The sequence below is a fragment of the Esox lucius genome, chromosome 23 (assembly GCF_011004845.1).
Source record: "Esox lucius isolate fEsoLuc1 chromosome 23, fEsoLuc1.pri, whole genome shotgun sequence".
Classification (NCBI taxonomy): Eukaryota; Metazoa; Chordata; class Actinopteri; order Esociformes; family Esocidae; genus Esox; species Esox lucius.
The window spans coordinates 16461487-16484087 of record NC_047591.1 but is presented as its reverse complement, the minus strand read 5'-3'; the positions used below and the strand labels follow the sequence as shown (position 1 = coordinate 16484087).

Genomic DNA, 22601 nt, shown 5'->3' with positions numbered 1-22601 from the left:
ATGGGATTAACGCACAGGGAGCCTGGTGGGACAAGGGGGGGGCCCGAGAGGCTCTGAGCCCAGAAGCTCCAGCTTTTGTTTGGGTCTGGAGTGTCAGGGGCTGGATCAAGGTAATCCTCTCCTCTTCAGAAGTGCTCCCCCGGGTCGAGGCAGTGCGAGCGGGCACTGGTGCTACCGCAGGCCCCTGTTGGAAGGACAGGTAGACAGGGGGAGACCTTGTTGTTGAGACCTCCACTGACCGTTTCAGTTCTGTAAGCAGACATTGTTGTTTCCGCTCCCTCTGTGGCCACCTGCCTAATCAGATGCCATACTTGATCAAAGTAGTAATGTGGAAAATTAGGGGATCCGGCGGGCCACAAGGCCAATTGCCATTTTAGGAGGGATAAGTTACCTCAGTCTGTTCTAACAGGTTGCCTGGAAACACTCAAACATATTAACTCTTACTACTTAAATGAGTAGTGCATGTTAAACATTTTTCCTGGTGCCAATTATTAATAAGTAAGAGTAAGATACATTTCCCCAATTCTACGTGTGCAATGTAATCATTCATACCTGTAAGAAAAATGTGCTTGATTTTAAAAGGTAAGAGATTGTAGACAATGGGGTGTGTCTCGTTCATTGGGTTTAAGTTTCTTTTTTTTCCCCTTGACAAATGTTGTTTCAACATAAGCATGTCATAAAGATCTGGTAGTCAGAACCGGATTTGTGCCACAAACCTCTCTATCATGCTAAGGCCTGCAACTTAAATGTACACAGAGCAGTTTGCTTAGGGTACCTTGACCCTTTCTAATGGATTACCATTTAAAGCCATAAACATGCTAAATGCTGTATATGATCTGTTCCCTGCTCCAAAGCAAGTTATTCATGTTGAAACTTGAGTTATGTTTGGTTTTCCACATAATGTAGATGACAGAGCGATGTGCTGTGATACTCTATATTTTAAACTAGCAGCATATACAAATCCGATATTGTTACAGTATAAAATTAAATAGAAAGACCTGCATCTGATTAATTGATTTTCTGCACAAAATTAGATTTTCTGCTCAGGATATCAACTTTGTTAAAGTCATTGATACCACTGAGACCACTGAGACCATTCTGTGTGTTGAGTGGAATAATTTTTCCCACAGTGCACCTGTGCCAGCGATTCAGAATTCGCCCTGAGCCAATACCAACAGGCTGTCTTTCATCACAGTGTGACAGAAGCACAGAGCTTAGGGGTGAAATCCACCAAAAACATTGCTGAGATAACAGGCTAATCCTTCCCAATCATCTGAGGGAAGCAAGAGGGCATCGTTTCACCCATCATCCGACAAGAATCCACCCAGAACAAAAACACAGTGAGAGAGATAGATGCGACTATTGTCAACCGTCTCTCCGTAAAAACAGGATGTTATGGTGGGTTCTGGGGCCTGGGGTCATCGCAGAACTAACACCGGCCCTGGTACGGCTATAATGTTATCCGGCCATAGAGCGGTAAACTCCACAAAACCTTTTTTCTTTCACTTTTATTATGTCCCCATTTTGCTTTACAGACAGACAGTGGCTAGTGAGTAAAAAGCTGGCCTGGATGCAGCACTGTCAGTGTGATAGGATGTGAGATGAGCCGATGAATAGAATGCATGCTTCAGAGACTTCAGATGGACAAATCAGAGGGGGGCCATTTACATCCCACAATTCATAGCATGATCACCCTGCCTAGTTGGTGGGTGGGTGGGGGGTGGCGGGGGGGGGGAGGGGGGGGATCAAGGAGGTGACTGATATACGATTTTCTTCACCATTATAAACAAACGTCTTATTTTACGTTCTGTACAAATGCGCGGTTTGGTCCAAAAGCCAGTTTCAGGCATTGTGGCATCTAACGGCTCGTTCGGATTGAGACATCTTCAGGTAATTTATGTGAACACAGCCTGTAATGTAGCATTCCACGTTCACCTCAAAGGTATATTATGAATGAATGCCCTTGCATGTGTCTAGATGTGTCTGTTAGAATCATTTCACACGGCAGCGTCTTCTCCCAGTACCACTGACTACCATATCAATCCAACTAACACCTCAAAAACAGACAACTTGCATCATGCCGCTAAAACTTCCACATCCGAAGACCTGTGACGTCAGTATTGTTCAGGGCGTTGTTATTTTATACTGGCTGGTGTAATCAGGGCTGTCCTGAGCACAGTGCTCAGCGTGTGATGAGCAGATAAAGAAAGAGTCCATCTCTTAAAGCCGACGGGCCCAGTTCTCACCAGCAGGACCAGGGGCTGTTTTCAAATCTCACTGTCAGTTCCCCTCCGTCGTCTCGCTGACAGTGAGAGAGAGAAAGGGAGAAAAGGAACTCGGACTCTGGGAGGAATGTGATTGATTCTCTGCCAGAGAAGCTCAGCTGGGGACGACTGTATATCTGGCTGCAGTGCCGATTTTCTAACAAGCCCCTGCCCCCCCCCCAATCCAACACCCCATTCCACTATTACAGTTTCTGAAAGCCCTATTAATTTCTGGACGTGTGCTGATAACAAAATACGGCTTAGTGTTCTTTCTCGCAAAACCAATGTGGCTGGTCGGAATTGTATGTTTCCTAAGTGGTCCAAATCATTGGAACAGAAAATGATCCTATTAGATAGGAATCAGTTACCGTCAGCTTTGACTTTGTCATGAAAGGCCGCTGTTGGTCATGTAGAACTCGAAGAAAAACACTTTGAATCCAACCGCGGCCACCACAGCTCAGAGTTTGCCCCGTAAATCGAATTTGTTTGTATGGTTTCCTTCTGGTGTTCCTGCCAGCTGTTGAGCTGTTGAATCTGTCTTTGTGTTGCTAAAATAACTGAGCCACAGAAACATTCTTAAAGAGGCCCAATTGGACTGAATGTTGTCCAGAAACAGAACGCAAGTGGCATACCATCCTATTTATTTTAATTAGGCCTTTTTTCAGTTCAGAAGGCTCTTTTCGTCTGTCAACAACTCTCTCTGATTAGTGGACACATTTCCCACAGTCAGCATCAATGTCACCCTCCTTGTGATCTCTGGGCCCTGCTTTTTTCTACATGAAGACATTCTTTCAAGACATTTATTATAGACAATAAAGCTTAATGGGGTGTTTAATTTGGGGGTAATGAAACCTAATCACTCTGTAGACAGTCCTTTGAATTCATCTGTCCAATATATTTTATAGTGAGATTCTGGTAGTATGAGCTATTCCAAGTTCTCGGTCAGTTGGAGTTTGAGGCTGTTAGGAATAAAGTGGTTTGAAGAGGTTAGGGAATAGTGGAAAGCATATCTAATGTAAATTTGATCCTTGGGATCCAGAAGTGTGTACCCTGAAGTTCTCAAGTCAGAACAAGTATTGAATTACAAAGGTGTTGGGCTTGTTCTCTCATCCCTGTACTAAGCTGGATCCAATAACGTGTGTCATCACATTCTGCCAATTACAGAAAAAGCACCATCAGACTTGAATTCCTACAATACAGCCATCATACAGTCATCTTGTTCTCAGAGCGTCTGTCAGTGTGTCCTTTGCTGAGCACTTGTCTGTAACACAATTGGTCGCCTAGGATGGCTTAATGGACCAGGCTTTGATGGAGTCATTTACACTGCTTTGCATTTCATCACGTATGTCCGTCAATTACACTTGATTTACAAGATGTCCGAGGGGCCATCAAATTTGAAACATCAATTTGTGAGCGTGATTGCTCTGGGGAGCCAGGCGGTGGCAGGAGCTGTCAGTCATTAGCACGCAGGGAGAGATGTCCTTCAATGATCCCCTGAAGTGACCGGCGCGCAGCATTTCCCGCGATTGCTCTTCTTAGCGGTGACCGTAGCTGTTGCGGCGCCGTAAATATGTCGGAACCGGTTAATTGGACACAACCCACTTAGTGACCCGCGTGTTTCCCGCGCGTCACCTCCCGGCGTTTGCTTTGTCTGCGCGGGTGTGGCTCCGTATGCGACTGCCGTACCTGTGCACGGATCCCAATGCCAACCCCTGTGTGTACGAGCACGCATGACTGTGAGCCCACAGTTGAAACCTCACCAAGAGGCCTTCCCAGAATGCCGTTCTGGGCTTTAAAGCGTCAGGACAGGTGGGGCTCATCACTCACTGGCAGCCTGTTCGCAAGTCTTTATTTATACAGATGCTTTATATTCACCCTGTGTTCCTCTAAGATTTGAGTGATGACTGAAGAACACACACATCCCTGTGGTCACTGTTTTGTTCTGACGGAGCTTAGTGTCATGCCCTGGATCCCTTAATGCAGACTAGAACAGGCGTGACTCACTTCAATAGCCGGCATGATTTACAGCCGACTTCAGTGACCCGTGGGTTGTTAGCGGGTGCCGGTAAAAGGTGAGACCTCACCCAGAAACCTGCGCTGATAATATTGTGCTAACAGCTCCGGGCACGACTTGGAACCACAAATAAAAGAAAGTGAATATGTTGTTGCATTGAAAGTCTTTGTGAAATATCCACGCAATTAGCCCCTTGAAACTGAGGGAAGGCAGAGGGTTAACAAATAGAAGGTGCTAGCCCTTGGATAGGTTACTCAGGACTCGCGTATCTACACCAGACAGCTTATTCTTCTCTTGATAAAACACAGCAGTGTTTTCTCTCCAGGAATGGATGCGTGGGCCTTGCTTCCCGCAGCAGCGGTGAGTGGCGGTTGAGTCACCCTAATGCCACAATGCATCTGTGACTCTGCGACGAGACACTCTGCATCCCCTGCTAAACAAGCTCACATTTTATTCAGAGATTTCTCACAGTGAAGTTCAGGTAATACAAAAAAATAAAGGAAACTCCAGCATGTGTATATAGGGCCTTGAGCCACAATGCACAACCAGGGATAGTTTGGATGTGTCATAGATTCTACAAGTTTCCGGGCCTTGCTTGGAGAGATACACCAGCATTGTGAAATATCAGAAAGCAGTTTACATCACTAACACCTGTGCCAAACATGCTCCAGCAGTCACCCCTCATTCAAATTCACTGAGGTCTCTTTTAACATGGTAGACTAGTAGCTGGGCCTGCCACACAATATTATACATGACCCTAAGCATGATGGGAAGTTAATACACAGCCGGTTTGGAAGCACCTGCCTTGCTCCGCATCCTCCATTTTTGTTTCCTTAATGTGAGTAGTAAAGGACTAAAAAATACAGATATTTCTAAATGCAATAATTTACAGCATGTAGTGGAGTAGAGACTAAATGACCCTGAAGATACAAGATTAACAAGTTGCTTTATGAGTCACACTGGCCTTTTCTGTTTATGATTGTAATAATATAATGAATTTGGTGACAGTTTTATTCTTCTTACAAGGACATGTCTAGATCATCTTCATGAGGGACACAGTCATGCACCCTGACATCAAACAGTTGCTCTTAACCTCAAGTATCTGCTCCTCACATAATCGAACTGGAGGTAGAGCTATAAAACTGCTTAACCAAGAGACATAAGTACAGCTTCCTCACCGGATATCTCTCTCTTTCTCTCCTAGTCTTTCTCGGCCTCCCTCTTTTTTTAACACACATTCTTGGAAGAGTCTCTGAGCCATATTAAATATGAATCCTCCACCGGAGTGGTAATGTGAGCACTGGCGGTTTGTTTAATACGTTTCACTAGCATGTAAATATTTAATTGAATCGTAGGCTGGAGTGCTGTGTCATTCTGTCTTCCCCGCTTGTCTACCCAGAGACAAGTCCTGAGAGAGACCCACAGTGTCACCGTGACAAGTGGAATTTGTGAGGCGCAGGACGGACGATTGATAGGCTTGACTTATTCTTAACCGTTTTTCCCAGAGTCGGTTTGGTTTATGCTCTCGGTCGAGTGGCCTGGGATCGTGTTACCACGGACGGTACACAGCCTGCTTGCAACCTCAAATGCGCGTCACCTCATTTCGGTCAGTACAGATTTAGATGCGTCAGTTGTCAGGACGTAAATGTAAACCAAACATGCACCATTCCGGTGAACAGTTCACTCTGAGCTGGGACACAGGGACCGGACAGAAGAACAGGCCAAGCCGCTGCGGAAACTGTCCTTCCGATACCCCGATGAAGACCGTGTTTGTTAAAACATTCCGTTTTTCCTTCACAAATGACCACTAACCAACAGAAGCAGCAAACACTCATATATCATCCAGCTCTTTTCTTTAAACGTTCTGTGTTCCTGGTCTTAGTCGCTAACACGGTTGGTGCCGGTGGGTGGTTTAACCTCAGAACAAGGTCCCTGTAATGCGTTCACTGGCATCATTAACCCTCGCGCAAATACCCCCCACTCGATTTGATTAGGCTACATTATAATTTCGGCAGCCAAGCGGAGAAGTTAATGCTCTTTGGAGAATCTCTCAGAGGTCCTATTCACCTTGACTGGCCACGGAGGGAGGGGGGATTTCTGCAAGCCTAAGCTGCCTGATTAGGTTACATGGGGGAATAATGAGTGCTCTTCTGTTGTCTCAGCCGATCCCTGAGTTAAGCCGGGTACCCCTGCATTCACCAATGCCATTTTGGCCATTTACATATACATGAGTTTTAAAGGGAACCTCCGGATCATGGATTAGTTCCCCCCCATTCGGAAGCCCCCATCCCCCCCCCCCCCCCCTTTTGGACCTTTCCGCATCGCTAGCGCTTTTGGTGAGGCTAACGTGGGACTGAAAAAACAAACGGGGGTCTTGTTGTTTTAAGCCTCGAATTCGGCTTTTAACTGTCTCCCCGTTCCACTAAACTACCTCAGCATACCACAGAACGGTGGTGTGTTGGCGTTTTAGAATGAGGCCGTATCTTTTTTTTTTCTGCCACATTGCACCGCATTGGTTTGGTAGTTTACGATGATTCACCTGCTCGCCTTTGCTGCCGCCTGTGAGCGAATCGCAACGTTAAAGCCGACCCCTCTTAACCCCGGGTCGCAAAACATGTCGGAAAACCCCTACTCACAATCGTCAGCTCCCCCCCTTCCAAACAGGTCCTAATACGCAAAACGCCGTTTATATGAGTCAGTGTACTTTTTTATTTCCAAGGAAACATCCTCCTTTCCTGTAAATCATTTCCCTGAAACTCCTGAATCCCATCAGCCGCTGGGGGGGGGGGCGCGGGGGGGCAGTGGACACATCTGTCGGTGCACCTCAATGGGAGTCTTCCATCAAGTAGATGAATGGAAACATACCGCTGATAAATAAATAGTCATTCTGTGTTTCTCGGTCACAGTGGGGCGCCGCCTCCCATAACAGATGTGGTTAAAGCCACGGCGGAGGCCCTCGCGCGGTTTTCGAAATTTGTTTACGTTTTTGTTTTCCTTTTTTCCGCGTAAATTCCTGTATACTTGTTGCAACTGGATGTATAAAGCCCGTCTGTGTTTGCGCGTGGGAGCTGGCGGAGGAGTCATTGAAAGATGTGGCCCGACCTTCGTCACGCACACGATCCTGGGTGCTTCCTCATTGTGAAAACGGAGGTTGACCTTTGACCCTTTGAGCACCGATGAAATAAAAGGGAAACTCCCATTTCCCTTCACAGGAGTTGGGGCGATCATTCTGGTGCGGAAAGAGCATTAGTAATGAGCACTGGAGTGGCTTTTTAATGAAACAAAATGAAACCACCGCCCTGCCCGAAGGGGGAGATTAAGGGAGGTAGAACAGCATTGTGGCACTGAAACAGGTGTCGCCACTTGACTTGCACAGATGTGGCTTTCTTTCAGGATTGCAATCTGCTGTGTCCTTCCTGTCCGAGGCTGGGTGGACCACACTCTCTGGCCGCTCCAGCAGTAAAAATGACCTTCAGTGCTTCTGTCTGTTCTGACAGTCTCGGTTTTTCTTTCTCTGTCGGAATCGGCTATGTCCTTCATTTCAGACTGGAATGGTTGTCCAGCTGCCCCGTTTGTCTAGTCGGCCCCACTGCTATATGTCTGGAGTTAAATAACCCCCCCCCCCTTCAGGTAGCAGTGGACGTTGTTTCAGGCACAATTTCCTGTGATTTATTTCCTTTGTCTAGGAAAGAGGAAACACGTATAGTTTACACTTATAATTAGCTGAGCAGATATTGTCCTCGTAGACGTGTAAATATTAATGGGGTTTTGATCTACCGCTGAGGTATCGGGTACTGTGTTGGCCATGCAATCCATCATGGTTATTTTGTAGGTCTTAAGTGTTAAAACACTTGGCCGCATGGTCGGAATCCTCCAACACTGCACTTGCCCAATTGTTTTATTTAGCATGGTAGTGATCCATCATTCTGACGCCAATATGCTGTACGATGTCTTTCCTTGCTATATTTTTGATGGTGTCACGTTGTTCAACAGGAACTTCAATCCTGTGGGTACCGTCATGTCAGACTGAACGGAAATTAACGGAGCTCCACGGCCTTGGTTTCCACTTTACTGTCACGTTGTAGGAAGTGAGCAAGGTTGATGTGTCCCAGTTACTTGTTCCCACCCTCAGGTTTCCTGTGTGTTGTAAACACCCACACAGACACACAGTTTATTTTCCTTGTGGAGACCAGAGAAGTTGTTCCCTATATTCCCTATCCCGGGAAAACTACACCTAATCTCAATGTCAGTATCCTAACCCTAACATCCAACTTTGTGCCTGAACCTAATTCCTAAGCCTAAAATTATTCCAGAACTCAACCCAATTCTAAACCTAAACACCAGAAATTGCATTTTCCTTGGGGGGGTTGACTGAAAGACCTTTTGGGGAGTGAATTGTCAGGTTTTACTATCTTTGTTGGCACTTCTTGTGCCCAAAAGAACATTAAGACCACGATCCCACACACACACACACACACACACACACACACACACAGAAACGCATACATTACAGTAATTCTGCCAGTTATCTGCTGACTCTGACCATTTGGGAGGCATGACCTGATTGAGGTCCAGTAACCTGAACGGAAACAGGAACCCTACAGGAAGTGTAACCCCTGTCATGGGAAGGAAGCGGTAGGCGCATCACCTAAAACCTCGAACCACGGACGTCACTTGTCGTCATGGCGGCGTGCCGCACCGTTCGTGCAGCGACAGCGCGTCACCAGGAAGGCGGGGTCTCCCGGTCAGGATGTGAGAGGTGCAGTTTCTATCCCTACCCTGCTCGGGCGTGTGGCGTTGGGCTGTCATGTCATATCCTGCGTCCTGCGGCCACACACACACACACACACACGTACAGGGTAATCTCAGGGCACCCACTCTGTGCTTTCCCCACAGATACAATATTTCCATCAGACAGTTAGAATGTTGACCGTACAACACCACAGTAAAAAGTATAGGTTTATGTAGAAGTCTTACCCATCACACATACACACACACAGTCTCCACAGTAGATACTGCCTCTCCACACTGACCCCAAGGCATTTCATGTCCGTCTACTGTTCTCACCACTGGGCGCTGAAAGCTTCTGGAAGCTCCGTGTCAATGACAGCTCATTTTGCGGCCTACCGCATGTCACAGTTTATTAAGACGTCATTACTCAGCACCATGTTGGGGTCCCGCCCAGCCAGGAGTCACAAATAGATCAGTGGGGACACATGTCTTAAAGAGCGGGCTATCTCGTGGCATATCTGGATTCCCAACTTCCAGTCAGGATCGATACAGTTGGAACGGCCATTAGCTCCTGTAATTCAGATACACGGGACAGTTTAATGCAGACGCAGGGTGATGTAGAGGGAGACGGAGAGGAATATAAAGCGAGGGAGCTGGATACATTTGTCAGTCTTCACATCCTTGTGTTGCAGGTAAACATCTAAAATGCCTGTTTAGACTGAAAGGGTGATGTGGTCTGGGGGAGTGCCGGTAAAATGTGAGACCTCTCCCAGGCACTTACGCGGGGGGGGGGGGGGGGGGGCCTGAGGTAAGAGCAAACCCATTCTGTGGAATAGTTCAGGTGGACCAAGAATTGCTGAGAGCGGTGAGATGTGAGGGTACACAAACAAGGACGCAAACACCGACACGTACACACACTCACACTGACTCACGCGCAAAAACAACCCAGCATACTTTTTCGATTACCCCCCAAACACACTAGAGGAGCGTTGAGAAAGCTTTGTGCTTTCAGTGTGACTGTTGCAGTGACATTGAGGTGAGCAAGCCGACACATAAATGCTCCTGTTTATCAAAGCCTTTATCACCACCTAGCTGCCTGCCGTCACACTGTGAGAGGAAACAGAAGGCGGCCAGGTCCAGAGGTGGGGAGGGGGACAATGCCATCGAGTCGCCACAGAGGGACTTTAATGAGAGAGACGGGATCTCTTACAGGCCTGCTTCACCAGAAAGCAAGGTTTTCAGATTTTTACATGGACCAGATTTTAGTCTGACATTAGTTGGATCGCTTGATTAAAGTCAGATGGCTTCTGGTTTGAGGTTATCAAGCTGGATTTTAAACATTGTTAATTGGCAGTGAAACACGTGTGTGTGTGTGTGTGTGTGTGTGTGTGTGTGTGTGTATATATATATATATTTAAAACATGAAAAAAAGAAAAATAACTTTTTGACTGAAGTCTTACGGAAGGTAACAGTTATAAATCATGCAATGTCGTTTACAGATGTCATCAGAGGTAATGCTTATGTGTTACAGTTTGTCTCTAACTAGGTCGGAGAAGGGAGAAAGTCTCACAGAGACACCCCCAGAATCCCGGGGCTGACCAGTGACTGCGGACCCAAGGTGGAGGGAACCAAGACAAGAGAAAGAAGGTATGAAAGAAAAAAGAAAAACCTGTGTTCCCAGGATACTCTCTTCTCTATCCAACTCCTTCAAATGTTGCTCAGTTCGCTCCCTCCCCCTTCTGTCTCTCACACACTCCCCCTCTCACTCAGCTGCTCAGCCCCCCTCCCCTTCTGAGGATGTTGTAGTGCTCCCTCTCTCTCTCTCGCTCCCTCTTTCATTCTGGCGGAGCCGTGGACAGGACTGGAGGCTAGTGTTGAGTGTCTGCGGAAAAAGAGAGACTGGAGAGAAAAGAGAGGAGAGCAGAAAATAAGAGAGAGCAGGAAGAGAGGAGCTCCATAGCAGCTGTGTCTGGATATCTCTTTAATATTTGAAGCATCCAGCGCCACCTTCACTCTTCACACCGGACCCCCATCACCCTGTCCTCACCTGGGGGACATATGTACAACACAGAGGGTCTACCGCCCCGGACCGCCGCACAGGGAGCCATGTGAGCCCTCCTCGAGCTGAAGAACCCCCCCCCACCCCGCCCCCCCGAATCGGTGCTCCGAATCAAGATCGAAACCTGCTAATCTTTCCCCCGCCTTAAAACACCCTCCGGCGTCTGTGGATCTTCCCAGGACGGGAGGCACTGCCGGTTCTCTGCGTGCCCAGCTGGGAGACACTTTTCCCTGGGCAAGTGTGGGGTGTCCGCCCCGTCTTGGGCTGGAGGCCACCGCTCCAGCACCATGGATTACCTACCTGGGATTGTACTGCTGCTAGTGTGCTGCGAGGCGGTGGTGCCGGGACAGGGGGAGCCCAAGCACAGCGTCCCCAGGCTAAAGCTCTCTCACCGGGGTGAGTGTGGAGGTTTTCTTCCCCTAGTGCCCTGGTGGTGTTGTGGCCACAAGCATGGCTTTGAGATTCCTAAGGTGGACGTTTCTATTCCCTCTTCTGTTTTCCCATAATACGTGCAGTCTCTCTCTCTCTTTCTCTCTCTTTCTTTCCCTTTCTCTGTCTGTATTTTTAGTTTGCATCTCGCTACCTAATCATTTATCTCCTCTTTATTTCTTTACTTTTCACTCTCCCCTGCCGGTAGGCTCTCTCTCTCTCTCTCTATCCCACTCAGAATAATGCATTCTCCTTAGGGTCAGATTGTTTCCATATGCTCATAGGGAGTTTGGCTATGTATGTATTGGCCCTCGCGCTGAGTTTCCCCTTCCACTGTCCCCTTTAGAAGCTCTGCATTGGCTTTGTAGCCCATTTAATGGCTCCTGGTCTGAGGTGAAGGACTCTGCCCTGACACACATGCTCACACATGGATGCGTAGATGCGTGTGCGCGCACACACACACACACACATATATTGATGTACATTAATGCAGACACAACATTTTGAAGTGGGTAATCAGGTGTACCTAGTTCACACACACACACACACACACTCACACTTGCATGTTTTAACAGATATGTTCTACATGGAAGCGATGTGCAATGCATTTAGAGGTTGTTCAGGAGGGTATTTGGTTTACAGAATATTCTCTACTCTATGATAGGGAATATGGCATGCTGGCAGCTCTATTCATTACCGTTACATTTCTACCTACAACATTCTGACTGTTCCACCCCTATCGACTACACGCCAGATGAGTGTCAGGTCCCGGATAACTCATATCTGGGTGGGTACCGTTCATACAGTGCAGGAGTCAACATGTTATTCTCTCTCTGTGTTATTTTGAGGCAGGAGACTGTAGAGCGCGCTCAGTGCCGACTCTCTCTCACACCCTAGACTAAATCAGGCTCTTTGTAATGGCAGACCTTTCATCTCAGGACCGAAATAAACCACAGACATTTTTGGCATATTTTGGGATGTTTCGATTTAATGTCGGTCGGTCTGAAAGGCGAGCTGTTGCGGTTTCTTGTCCAAAACATGACCAAAAGTATATGGCTACAGAGCTGTGTGGTCTCGATTTTCACTCTCACTCGTTCTCCCTCTCTTCTCTTTCTGCTTGGGTTTTGCTCCCTCTCACTTCATGTCCTTTTAAAAAAGCAATTCCTCTTAATATGAACATGGCAAATATGGCTAATGGAGGAAAATACATGTTGTTTCTGTTTCGGACAGGTGTTAATTGGATCTGAAGTGAGTGCCACATTATATCAGTATAGTGAAAGAAGGTTTTGGAAATGACAATATAGTATTTATTTTAAAATGCTTAGGGTCCTTTTCTAGATACCTTTTTTTTTGTCTGTGAGTTTCTGTTACATAAAAAAGGGTGCGTGTCTCATTGGTAATAATGTTAAAAGGACAGGCTAAATGTAATTGATCTGCATTATGTACGTTAATTATATGTGGTGTACAATATGCTGTATACTCTATAAAGTGTCAGCATACACAGGAACCCTGTTTTGTCTCTGTGTGTGAACATTCTTCGGTGGCAGTGTGTAAAAGATGTTTCACCAGTGCAGTGAAGGCTCAGGTGATGTGCTGTAAAAAAAAACTGCCGTAAAACTCATCTCCACCTGCGGCGCCACACATCACGTCCTCCTGAGGTAACAATGTACACCAGGAATAGCCCTGAGGCGTCATGGGAAAACGGGTTTTGCGTCATCAAAATGGTTCCCCATATTGAGCCATCTGTCAGTGGACTGGACCACAGCACCGTTGTTCTCTGAGCTCCACTACTCGTTTTAACATGTCGCCGTCTGACTAAGGAGAAAATATGTGGAACTGATGAAAGGTGTCACTGAGTGATAGAAAGCCAAACGGCTGCGGGCGATTGTCACATGACAAACCCAAGCCTCGCGCCACAATTTGGAAAGATGCCTCTTCATGTTGACACGTTCCTGCTAAGAACGGAAAGCCTGTCTACGTCTCCGTCTCAATCTATCTCTCCCAATTTGTCCGTCTGTAGCTTGGTGTGTGGAACGACTCAACGCACTCTGTCTGGTGACTTCATTTAGACTGAGAGTGGCGTGTGAGTTTTGCTGCCGTATCTGACATGGACACAGATAATAAGACACCTGGCTGAGTCTGGTGACGAGTGTGTGTGTGTGTGTGTGTGTGTGTGTGCGCGCCGAACTTGTGTGTCACATAGGTAAAGGGGTCCACAGGTGTAAGGTGGCTCTCTGGATGCCTGTCATCTGAATCCTTTCTGTTCACACCCACACATTGGCTGACGGAAAAAGGAGGAAAGGGGCGAGGAGAAGGAGGAGACGAGAGAAGGGATGGAAGCGCCGCTTTAATCAGGGAAGCTGGCAGACACCTCAGACTAGGCGGGAGAGCGACGGGTTGTTAAGTGAAGTGCCATTAATTCTCTCACTCTCCGTGAATCCAGCAGAGTAATTAAGTCAAATGAACGACGAGGAGGAATTCTCCAGAGGACTGTCAAGCAAGTACAGAGTGAAGCGCTTCAGTCAAAATGAGCACGAGTTAATGTTTTCTCAGGAGAAGCACAATCAAATAAACATAATGGGAGTACTTTCTAAAGAGAAAGCTAGACAAACAAATGTAACGCTCATGTACCAAGCAGTAATACAAGTGGAAAGAGAGCAGTTTTCTAGGTTGGCTGGCAAATGGAGCCCGTATTGAATGATTTCATTGTGGGGTTAGTCAGAGAGACATTACCAGTGAACGATCTGTTTTTGGAGTGCCAACAAAATTTGCACATTATTCATTCACATAATTATTTTCCTCTTTCTTCAGTCTCAAAAAAGCTCAATTTTTTCCCTATCCTGCAAGTAACTAGTCCAAGTTAATGTTATATTTTAGGTTATTCAGATGACATTGCTCAGGCCCTAACTACTGTAGGACTAAGCACTGAATAGATCACAAGACATTGGCTTGACTTGAGCGCAGTTAGCCCAGGCTTGATACATGGTGTCCTTGCACTGATTCTGCTCTGACACAGATCAAGGCAGTATGTTGCTGAGTGCCTCACTACCTTTCTCTCAACAGTGCATGCAAAGGTGTACCTAGACAAACCGTCCGTGGTCATCCCAGCATCATTAAACAGAGGAAACACTGACCCCTGCTGGTAGAAACAAGTGCGCCGATTAGTCTGAGAGGAAGTGAGGAAACGGGTGTACAAGACCAAAGTGAGACAGACAGACAGCAAGTGTTGATGTGAGAGACGGAGAATGAGAGACTGAAAGACTGTGTGTGCGTGTGCGTGTGTGTGCGTATGTGTGCGTGTGCGTATGTGTCCGTATGTGCGTGTTTGTGAGGGTGCAGATGTGAAAGGCAGACAGAAGCGAATCCGCGAACGAGAGATGACCCATAAAGGTATGAGAGACGGGACTCCCAGAACGATTGTAAAAGAGACAGGCGTCTCACAGCAGCGCTTTGGTGGAACTTTAAAAGGCTTGTTAACCAACCTGATAATTACTCTCCTCTGGGGTAATTACTGGCCTTTTCACAGTGACCCGTTTCCGATGGGTGGAACTGTACAAGGGGAACAGAGGGAAGAGACCTTCGGAACCTCAGAACCTTTCAAAATAGATACTCTCCCAGCACGGAACCACACTCCCAAGTCGACATAGTCTGGAGCAGCTCTAACCCATAATAAACCCTGTGTGGAGATCTACAGAGACCTCTCTCCTTCTGGCTCTTTTTCGCCAGCTCGTTTTTTTTTGTCCCTCTCTCTTGGTCAAGTGTCCTTTTTCCTACCCTCTGTGTGTCACCCTCGCCCTCTTTCTCTCGTCTCTCTATCCCTCTATCTGTCTGGCTCTCCCCCCTTTCCCCTCCGCTCTGTTTTTCTCTCTCTGGTCAATCTGTCTGTTCTGCGGGCCTCCTCTGACAAGGCGGATGTGGATAATTACAAGGTGGGTGCCCAACGCACCGACCGACCCCAGAGATGTCTGCCTTCTCCTCCTCTCGTTCCTCTTCGCCCCTCCCCTTTAAACCACATTTCAATCGCTCTCAAGCAACCCGCAACACCGCAGCCCCTAAGTACCGTCTTCAGTCAAGCTCCTCCAATTAGTTATTTCTTCCGTGTTTCTCTGCATGTGTCTCTGTCTCTTTTCTTGCCCTCTGTCTTTCTCCCACTTTATTTTTCTGCCCGTGTAACTCTGCTGTTTTTTTTTTTCCTTTCTCTCTCACACACAAACACACACAGCCTTGTATTTTATACTTGTGGGGACAAGAAAACAAATAACATGTTCCCTGATCCTAACATTAACCCTAACCTTAGCCGCAAACTCTTAACCTAAAAGTAAACCCAAATCTAACGCTAACCCCAATACTAAGTTTTATTGTAAACCTAACCTCTAAGCTAGAAGTAGATTTTGATTTTTTTCTTCATAATGTTTTCTTATCCTTGTCGTTAAAGAAATCAAAACCTGTGTTTATGGTTTGACAAGGCTTCTAGTGTGGCCTGGGGTGGTCCAGTTATCCAAAATGCTGCCTCCAGCACCCAGGTACTGTAGCAGCATGGCTTCAATTCTGACCCACTGATTTCTCAGTAAAACTCTCCAAAATCTTTCAGCACTTTCCTGACCAAAAAAGCATAATAACATGCCTGAAAAAAATATATATAAACTTGTTTTGTCACAAGTAAAAATCCAACAATCAGCAGTTTAAACAATCAGTTAATGTATGCCTGCCCCTTTTATGGTTAAAACTACCGGATGGTGCTGGAGAAATGTTCACATTAATCTGCATGTTTTCATTGAAAAAATATAAACAAAGGTATAAATCAAGCCTATAGTTTTTAATATTCTGACGCGATATGGCAGTTAAATTAAATTGGTAACAAATGGCTTAATACATCAAACCTTCATTAAGCAGAACGGTCGATTGTCCCTTTCGTTATGATCCACAGAACAATTTCGCGTTTCCTGTTGCGGCTGTATTATTTTGGATGTCATTAGGATATGTCATCTGTGCCATTTCATTCCACCCAGAATAATGTCAGTACTGTGAGCAGACCGCATCGGGCCACTCCCTTTGCTGTGGGCCACAGTTTGTATAACACGGAGCAATGGACTTCATTGTAAAATCCAGAATGAGTCTGCGTGTGTATACCACACAGGGTTGCGCAATGACACGACGGCTTTGGAAGATAAACAGTCATTAATCATGGCGTTTAATGATCTGTTATGGTCTGTAGTCTTGATTAAACGTTAGTGACACGGGAGAACAGGGTTTAGGCTGTGTTCAAATGTCTGTAGTGTTTGGGAAGCACTGAATGCAAAAGGACTTTTTATGACCAAAGATTATATTAGCTGGATATGTATGCAGCTCTGCGTGTGCCTCTGTATGTCACAGCCTGTGTGCGTCCTGTGTTGTAGGCGCTCATCTAATTCATGTCACATCGTTGGAACGAGACCTTGGTGTTGAGGAATGTGTGCTCTTCGGAGACGCGTTGGCTTCCCTCTCAGTTGATGGGGCTCCTAGTGGTTTTGGTCAAGTGCAGTGCTTCCTCCAATGTGCTCTTCTGACAGTCCGCCCTGGGGCTTCCTCGTGTGTTTTTACGAAATGTCCCGGGTTCGATGAGAAACGGGGCGGGAATGAAGGGTATGGATGATGGGAATGGATGATGGGTATGGATGAAGTGTACCAGTCATTTTCACTGGACACTGTGATTCCGTAGGGTGACAGGGAGGACACCTGTGTTTAATGTGGGTTTAGTTACCGAGTGGACATTGCAGCAGTGTGTCTGGACCAGACACACCTGCTAAGGCTTGTCAGTCAGCCACAAGGAGCTCCACTCCAGGGTCATGTTTCGCCTAGGCTAACGTCTCTATGTAGTGTGTGTGTGTGTGTGTGTGTGTGTGAGTGTGTGCGCCTGCTCGTGCATGTTTGCGTCCATGTGTAAGCGTCTCTGTCTTTGTGTGTAAGCCTGAATAAATGGACATGTGTGTATATCCGACTGTCTGTCTCCAAGTCTGATGACGCCTGTGTGTAACGTTTTGTTTAGAGGTGCATTGTGCGAGCGTCAGTCTCTTTGTGTAATCTTAGAAACCTCTTAGTTATGTTGAACATTAGAAGCTAGACTGTATACACACATAGAAATAGCAGAGGACAACAGAAAAGACCTCAGCAACCTCTGTTGCCTTTTAACACTCACTCCATGGCTGTTATTATCCCTTTCAGCAAAGGCTTTTCTGTGTGTGTGTGTGTCTGTGTGTGTGTCTGTGTGTGTGTCTGTGTGTGTGTCTGTGTATGTACATGCACGTTTTGTTTGAGATTTGTACATAATTGAAACCAGGGACCTCTCTGACTGCCTGGGATAACTGGGTCGCATGGTTCTGCTAGAGTGGGAGGTCGCACAGTGTTTGGGGTTGAACCATTTCTGTGGTCATGGGCTGGTTAAACCATTCTCTGAGGTCTACCCCGATGTCAGGCAGAGAATCAAACTAATTAAATGGTTCCGCATACAAACCCCTCTTTCTTTTTTGCTTTCTCCAAAATGTTCACCTCTCCCAAGTTCTCTTATTCTACCCCCCTTTCTTTCCTTTTCTCTCCTTTTCTCTTCTTTCTTTCTACCTTTCATTCTTTCTCTCTCTCTTTCTGTCTCCCACGGTAGATCAAGGAAAAACCAGGAATGTTATGCGGTGACTTTAGAAAGATGAGTACCACTGTAAAATGAAATTCTATCCATACTTAGCAAAGTCCTATAGAGAGTTTGCGGTTGGGGTCTCGTTAGTGCTGTTGATTCATACCCTCTGATGGGTGGTATCAGAGCTGTCCTACTCCCATCCTGTTGGAAAGTAATGCACTATGAGCTGTCACATGGAACACGTGCCTTCCTCAGTGGTTCTCCAAACTCTCCTCGGGGACCCCCAAGTCATTTCGCATATTGTTGTAGCCCTGAACTAGTTGTTTCACATACCAAGGGGGTTGATGATTAGTTGACTGAGGGCAATAAGGCGTGCTGCTCTGCCAAACGGCTGGAAGCCTGAGAGGTTTACAAACCACTGACATATGTTGCTTCAGCATCGTCAGAAGAGAAAAATTACCTGTATTCATTTGGGAGCAACCACCAATAAAGTAAAGCAAATATTCACTTTCCTGAGTCACAGAGAAAGGTCACACTCCAAGAAATACCTATGAACGTTATGGCTTTAACGACTGGTTCCCCTTTAAACTCAAAGAAGTAAAACCAGGTATTGGCGGTATTCATTCATTTCATCCAGTGACACATTGGAAATTGTCTAAGCCTTCAACAGAGTCCTTGGCTTCAGATGGGCATATTTCCTAAGTATGAACTAAGTTCATGTTTACACGCGTCGCACGTTTGCCTGTCATTCGCTGTCAATTGTCACCTCAGATTAAAAAACGAAAAATCCATTGGTTAAGGGCATTTCTGTTATAGTAACCATCACCATGACAACCTGCCACACACCTGCAGCTGTGAGGGAGTGAGTCGACGAGAGGAAGGAGGAGAAGCTAAACACCAAGGCTTGTGAATTACCAAGGGCTTAGGATAACATTCAAGGATTTTGTTGAGCAAAGCCTTCCCCCAACTTTCCATCGAAAGGCCTTGAAAAACTCCACCACCTGTGCTTACTCTGTGGCCGCGGATGGCGTGAGACCGTCATTAAACCGCACTGCACGTGAGAGAACAGAAGACAACTGAAGCAAACTGGAAGGAGGTTTTTTTTTTTTTATTTGCAAAAGTCAGACACTGATCTTTGATGAATAGGTAACTCCCAAATCCATCTGCAAGTTCTGTTTTGGTCTTGGTTTCAAACGCCTCCCCTCTCTTTAGCTCTCCGCACCCTCCCTCCATGCATCGCCTGCTGTCTAGCGTTCGCGTACACTGCTTTAAGTGTTGAAGTATATTTGTTTTTATGAAGTTTGCTTCTCATGTCGGGACGTACTTCAGACACATTTAGAGAAACGTGTGCTGTATAAACATATTGAATTGCCGTGCCTCTGTTTCATTATTCCGCCATTGCATGAAGTGTAGAGGGAGTAGGCGGCTAAAACGCCCCTCTGTTTAGAGAATGGAAAGATGAAGTGCACTTCTCCAGACAATCACACTTGAGAATTGAATCTGGAGTGCTTTTTATTTTTTTTCCTGAGGCTTTTTTAACATAAAACAATGGTGAGGTTATTTTCCATAATGGCACACAATAGAAAGAAGATAATTTGTTTGAATGAATCAGGAGTGTTTGTTGGTTTCGAGTACGTACTTAATACCAACACATGTCCATGGATACAAAGATGGCTTGATTTAAAAATAAAAAAAAATGTCTGAGAAGGCGCAGACACACCTATACATGTACACTCTCTGGTACAGATTCAGCCATGCCTAATCACCTCTCCTGGAGCCAAGCCAGAACAAAGAGCTGTCTTATAATGTGTGTGTGTGTCTGTGTGTGTGTGTGTGTGTGTGTGTGTGTGTGTGTGTGTATATGTGCGCATGGTGGGGGGTTCTGTGCGTGTGGTGAACCAGGGGAAAAAAATGATGTTTTTAAAGAGGGTGATCTTTGTATAAGTGACTGTGAGATAGGAAGGCCAGACAGGATATGTGTATGCACGCACACGTGTGTATGAAATAGTTTGAGTGTGTGTGAATGACGTTACGAATGTCCGCGCGTGTGTGTGTAAGGACGCTACGAGTGTGTGATTGAGTGTGTGTTAAAGAGGTTATGAGTGTGTGCCTGTGTGTCAGAAAGGTTATGAGTGTTTGTTCGTGTTAGAGACGTTATGAGTTAGTGTTTGTGTTAAATAGCTTATGTGTGTGTGTTGAAATGGTTATGAGTGTGCATTTGTGTTAGAGAAGTTATGAGTGTGGGTGTTCAAGTGGTTATGAGTGTGTGTTTGTGTACTATGTGTGTGTTTAGGACATTATGAAAGTGTGTATGTTTTCTGGAGATGGTGGTGGTGGTATGGGGGTACTGTCTGTATGAGTGAAACACGTTATGAGGAGTGTGTGTGTGTGTGTGTGTGTGTGTGTGTGGGATCACATCTGAGAGCAATGGATCCTGTGTATGTAATGCCTGCTGTTATGTGTGTGGGTGTGCACTGTATGTGTATGAGCACATGTGCATTAGTACGCTCTCTCTCATGCATTTGTTTTGCGGGAAAGAGCAGTTCTGCTTTGTGTTGCAAGGGCCCCCCTCCAGAAGAGCCTGTCTCTGCGTTGCCTCCCTGGTTTTCGCTGCTGCATGCCCCAATCCCATCCACCTCACAGCCTTGGAGATCACCAGCTATGATAAAGCCTCGCTGAGCCCACCTTCCGACATAGCTGCGCGTACTGTGGTTTTCATTCTAGTTTCACAATCTCAAGCTGAGGAATGGTCAATGTTAGCGGGAATTCCCAAGCAACAATATTAAGTTACCGACAGTCAATACTTGTCTGTTCTGAAAATATGGGCTCGCTATATATTCCCCTCACGTAGCTATGGTCCTTCAGGGGGGTCTTCAAAATCATGCTTATTATTATTTTTTTTCTGGAGTACAATCAGCCTTTTGCTCAATTGAATCCAGTCGAGGCTGTGACGTCTCCAAATTGTATTGGTTGATAACCTTTTTCTTGACGTATCTATTGTATTTCAGAAATGTTTTTATTAAAACAGGTCTGCGGTTGTGCACGTAGGGCAAACATTTTCAGCCTTCAAGTGTTTTGAAGGATTAGCTACTGATAAGACAAGATTGTAAAACTATAGGAACAGTGTGAATTACATTTTTTTGTTCAGTTATATCTGACCAGATCTTTCTCAGATAGGGACACTTTAGACAATGTGGTGTGTTTTAACTCTGGGGAAAGCCTCTTGTGACAGAGCTCCCTGGCTGCCATCATGGAGAGACATTCCTTGCTCTAGGGTTCAGGAGTCGTCCACTTTTGAGGCTTTTAGAGGGGCGAGGAGACCAAGATCCAGAGCCAAAATCTGAGAGAAGTTTGGAGTGGGAGTTTCTAACTAACAAGAAACAGAGAGGTAGTGGGCAGGGTGAATAGCTATGAACGTTCCTATTCTGTTCTGCTATGATCGGCTGTAGGCTGCCCCTTTCTGTCCAATATCTTGATTTCTGTTCCTCTGTCCTTTTCATTCTATTTATTTTCATTCTAACTGGTCTTTCTCTTAAAGAAGGGCAACCCTTTGAGACATATTTTTTTACATTTACGGAAAATATTGTGTGTGAGTGACAGAGGGGAGCTCAGATAAATGTGTTCTGAGTACTGAATAACTCTTCATTTGGTCTCTTATAATTCTCTTTCTCTTGATCTGGTCTCTTTCAAATAATTGTCACTGTCCCAGTTTCTGGTGTCTTTTGTAACTCTTTGTAATAATTAATTTCCATGGAATTTGTGGATGGAAGGTTAACATAAAGTCTACATACACTATAATAACTGTGATAAGCCCAATGTTAATATCTTAAGAACCACAACAACATTAATAATAATGATAATGGGATTTATATTTGTTTTAATAGTAACTACCGTAATCAAAATAATGGGAATACAAATAAATCTATTTTGTCTGGGGTTATTTTACCTGTCATGGACATTAATTCCCTTATGGCTAGTTAACTCCATTATGTACAGTTAAATAAAACCAATTACAATAAACCAGGATAGAAATTCTTGCAGTCTTTAGACGCACACCCAAATTATTTAAATTATTTCGTAATACTGCAGGTTATTTAAAAAAAAAAAAATTCTGGAGGACTTTCTTGTTGATAAACAAAAAAATATGAATGGTGTGTATTTGAAGTGTACTCAAATGAAATATCCAGTCATGTACAGTATTATTTCTATACTAAAATATGAAATACATTTTAATAAATTAATTATACTCATTGCTATATATATATATATATATATATATATAGCAATGAGTATAATTAATTTATTAAAATGTATTTCATATTTTAGTATAGAAATGATATAATATACTATTTCAATACTAGCCCATGTTTACTTAAACAAATGATAAAGTGTCATTCTAACCACCTGGGAAGGGTCATCTTGCCCCCTGCATACTAATCTAAAATATGACTACATTACTCCAAAACCAACAACAAGGCGATTAATTAACTTAAGGCT

General features: G+C 45.3%; 1 protein-coding gene across 1 annotated transcript in view; it reads left to right on the top strand.

Moving 5' to 3' along the window:
* Positions 1 to 10557: 10557 nt before the first annotated feature.
* The window catches only part of sema3aa (sema domain, immunoglobulin domain (Ig), short basic domain, secreted, (semaphorin) 3Aa), a 37954-nt gene continuing 25910 nt past the window's right edge, over positions 10558 to 22601 (top strand). Inside the window, exons 1-2 of the mRNA XM_010887354.5 lie at positions 10558 to 10656; positions 10780 to 11464. Of these exons, the coding sequence (XP_010885656.2) occupies positions 11356 to 11464 (109 nt within the window). The 5' untranslated portion in view covers positions 10558 to 10656; positions 10780 to 11355. The remainder of the gene's footprint in view (positions 10657 to 10779; positions 11465 to 22601) is intronic.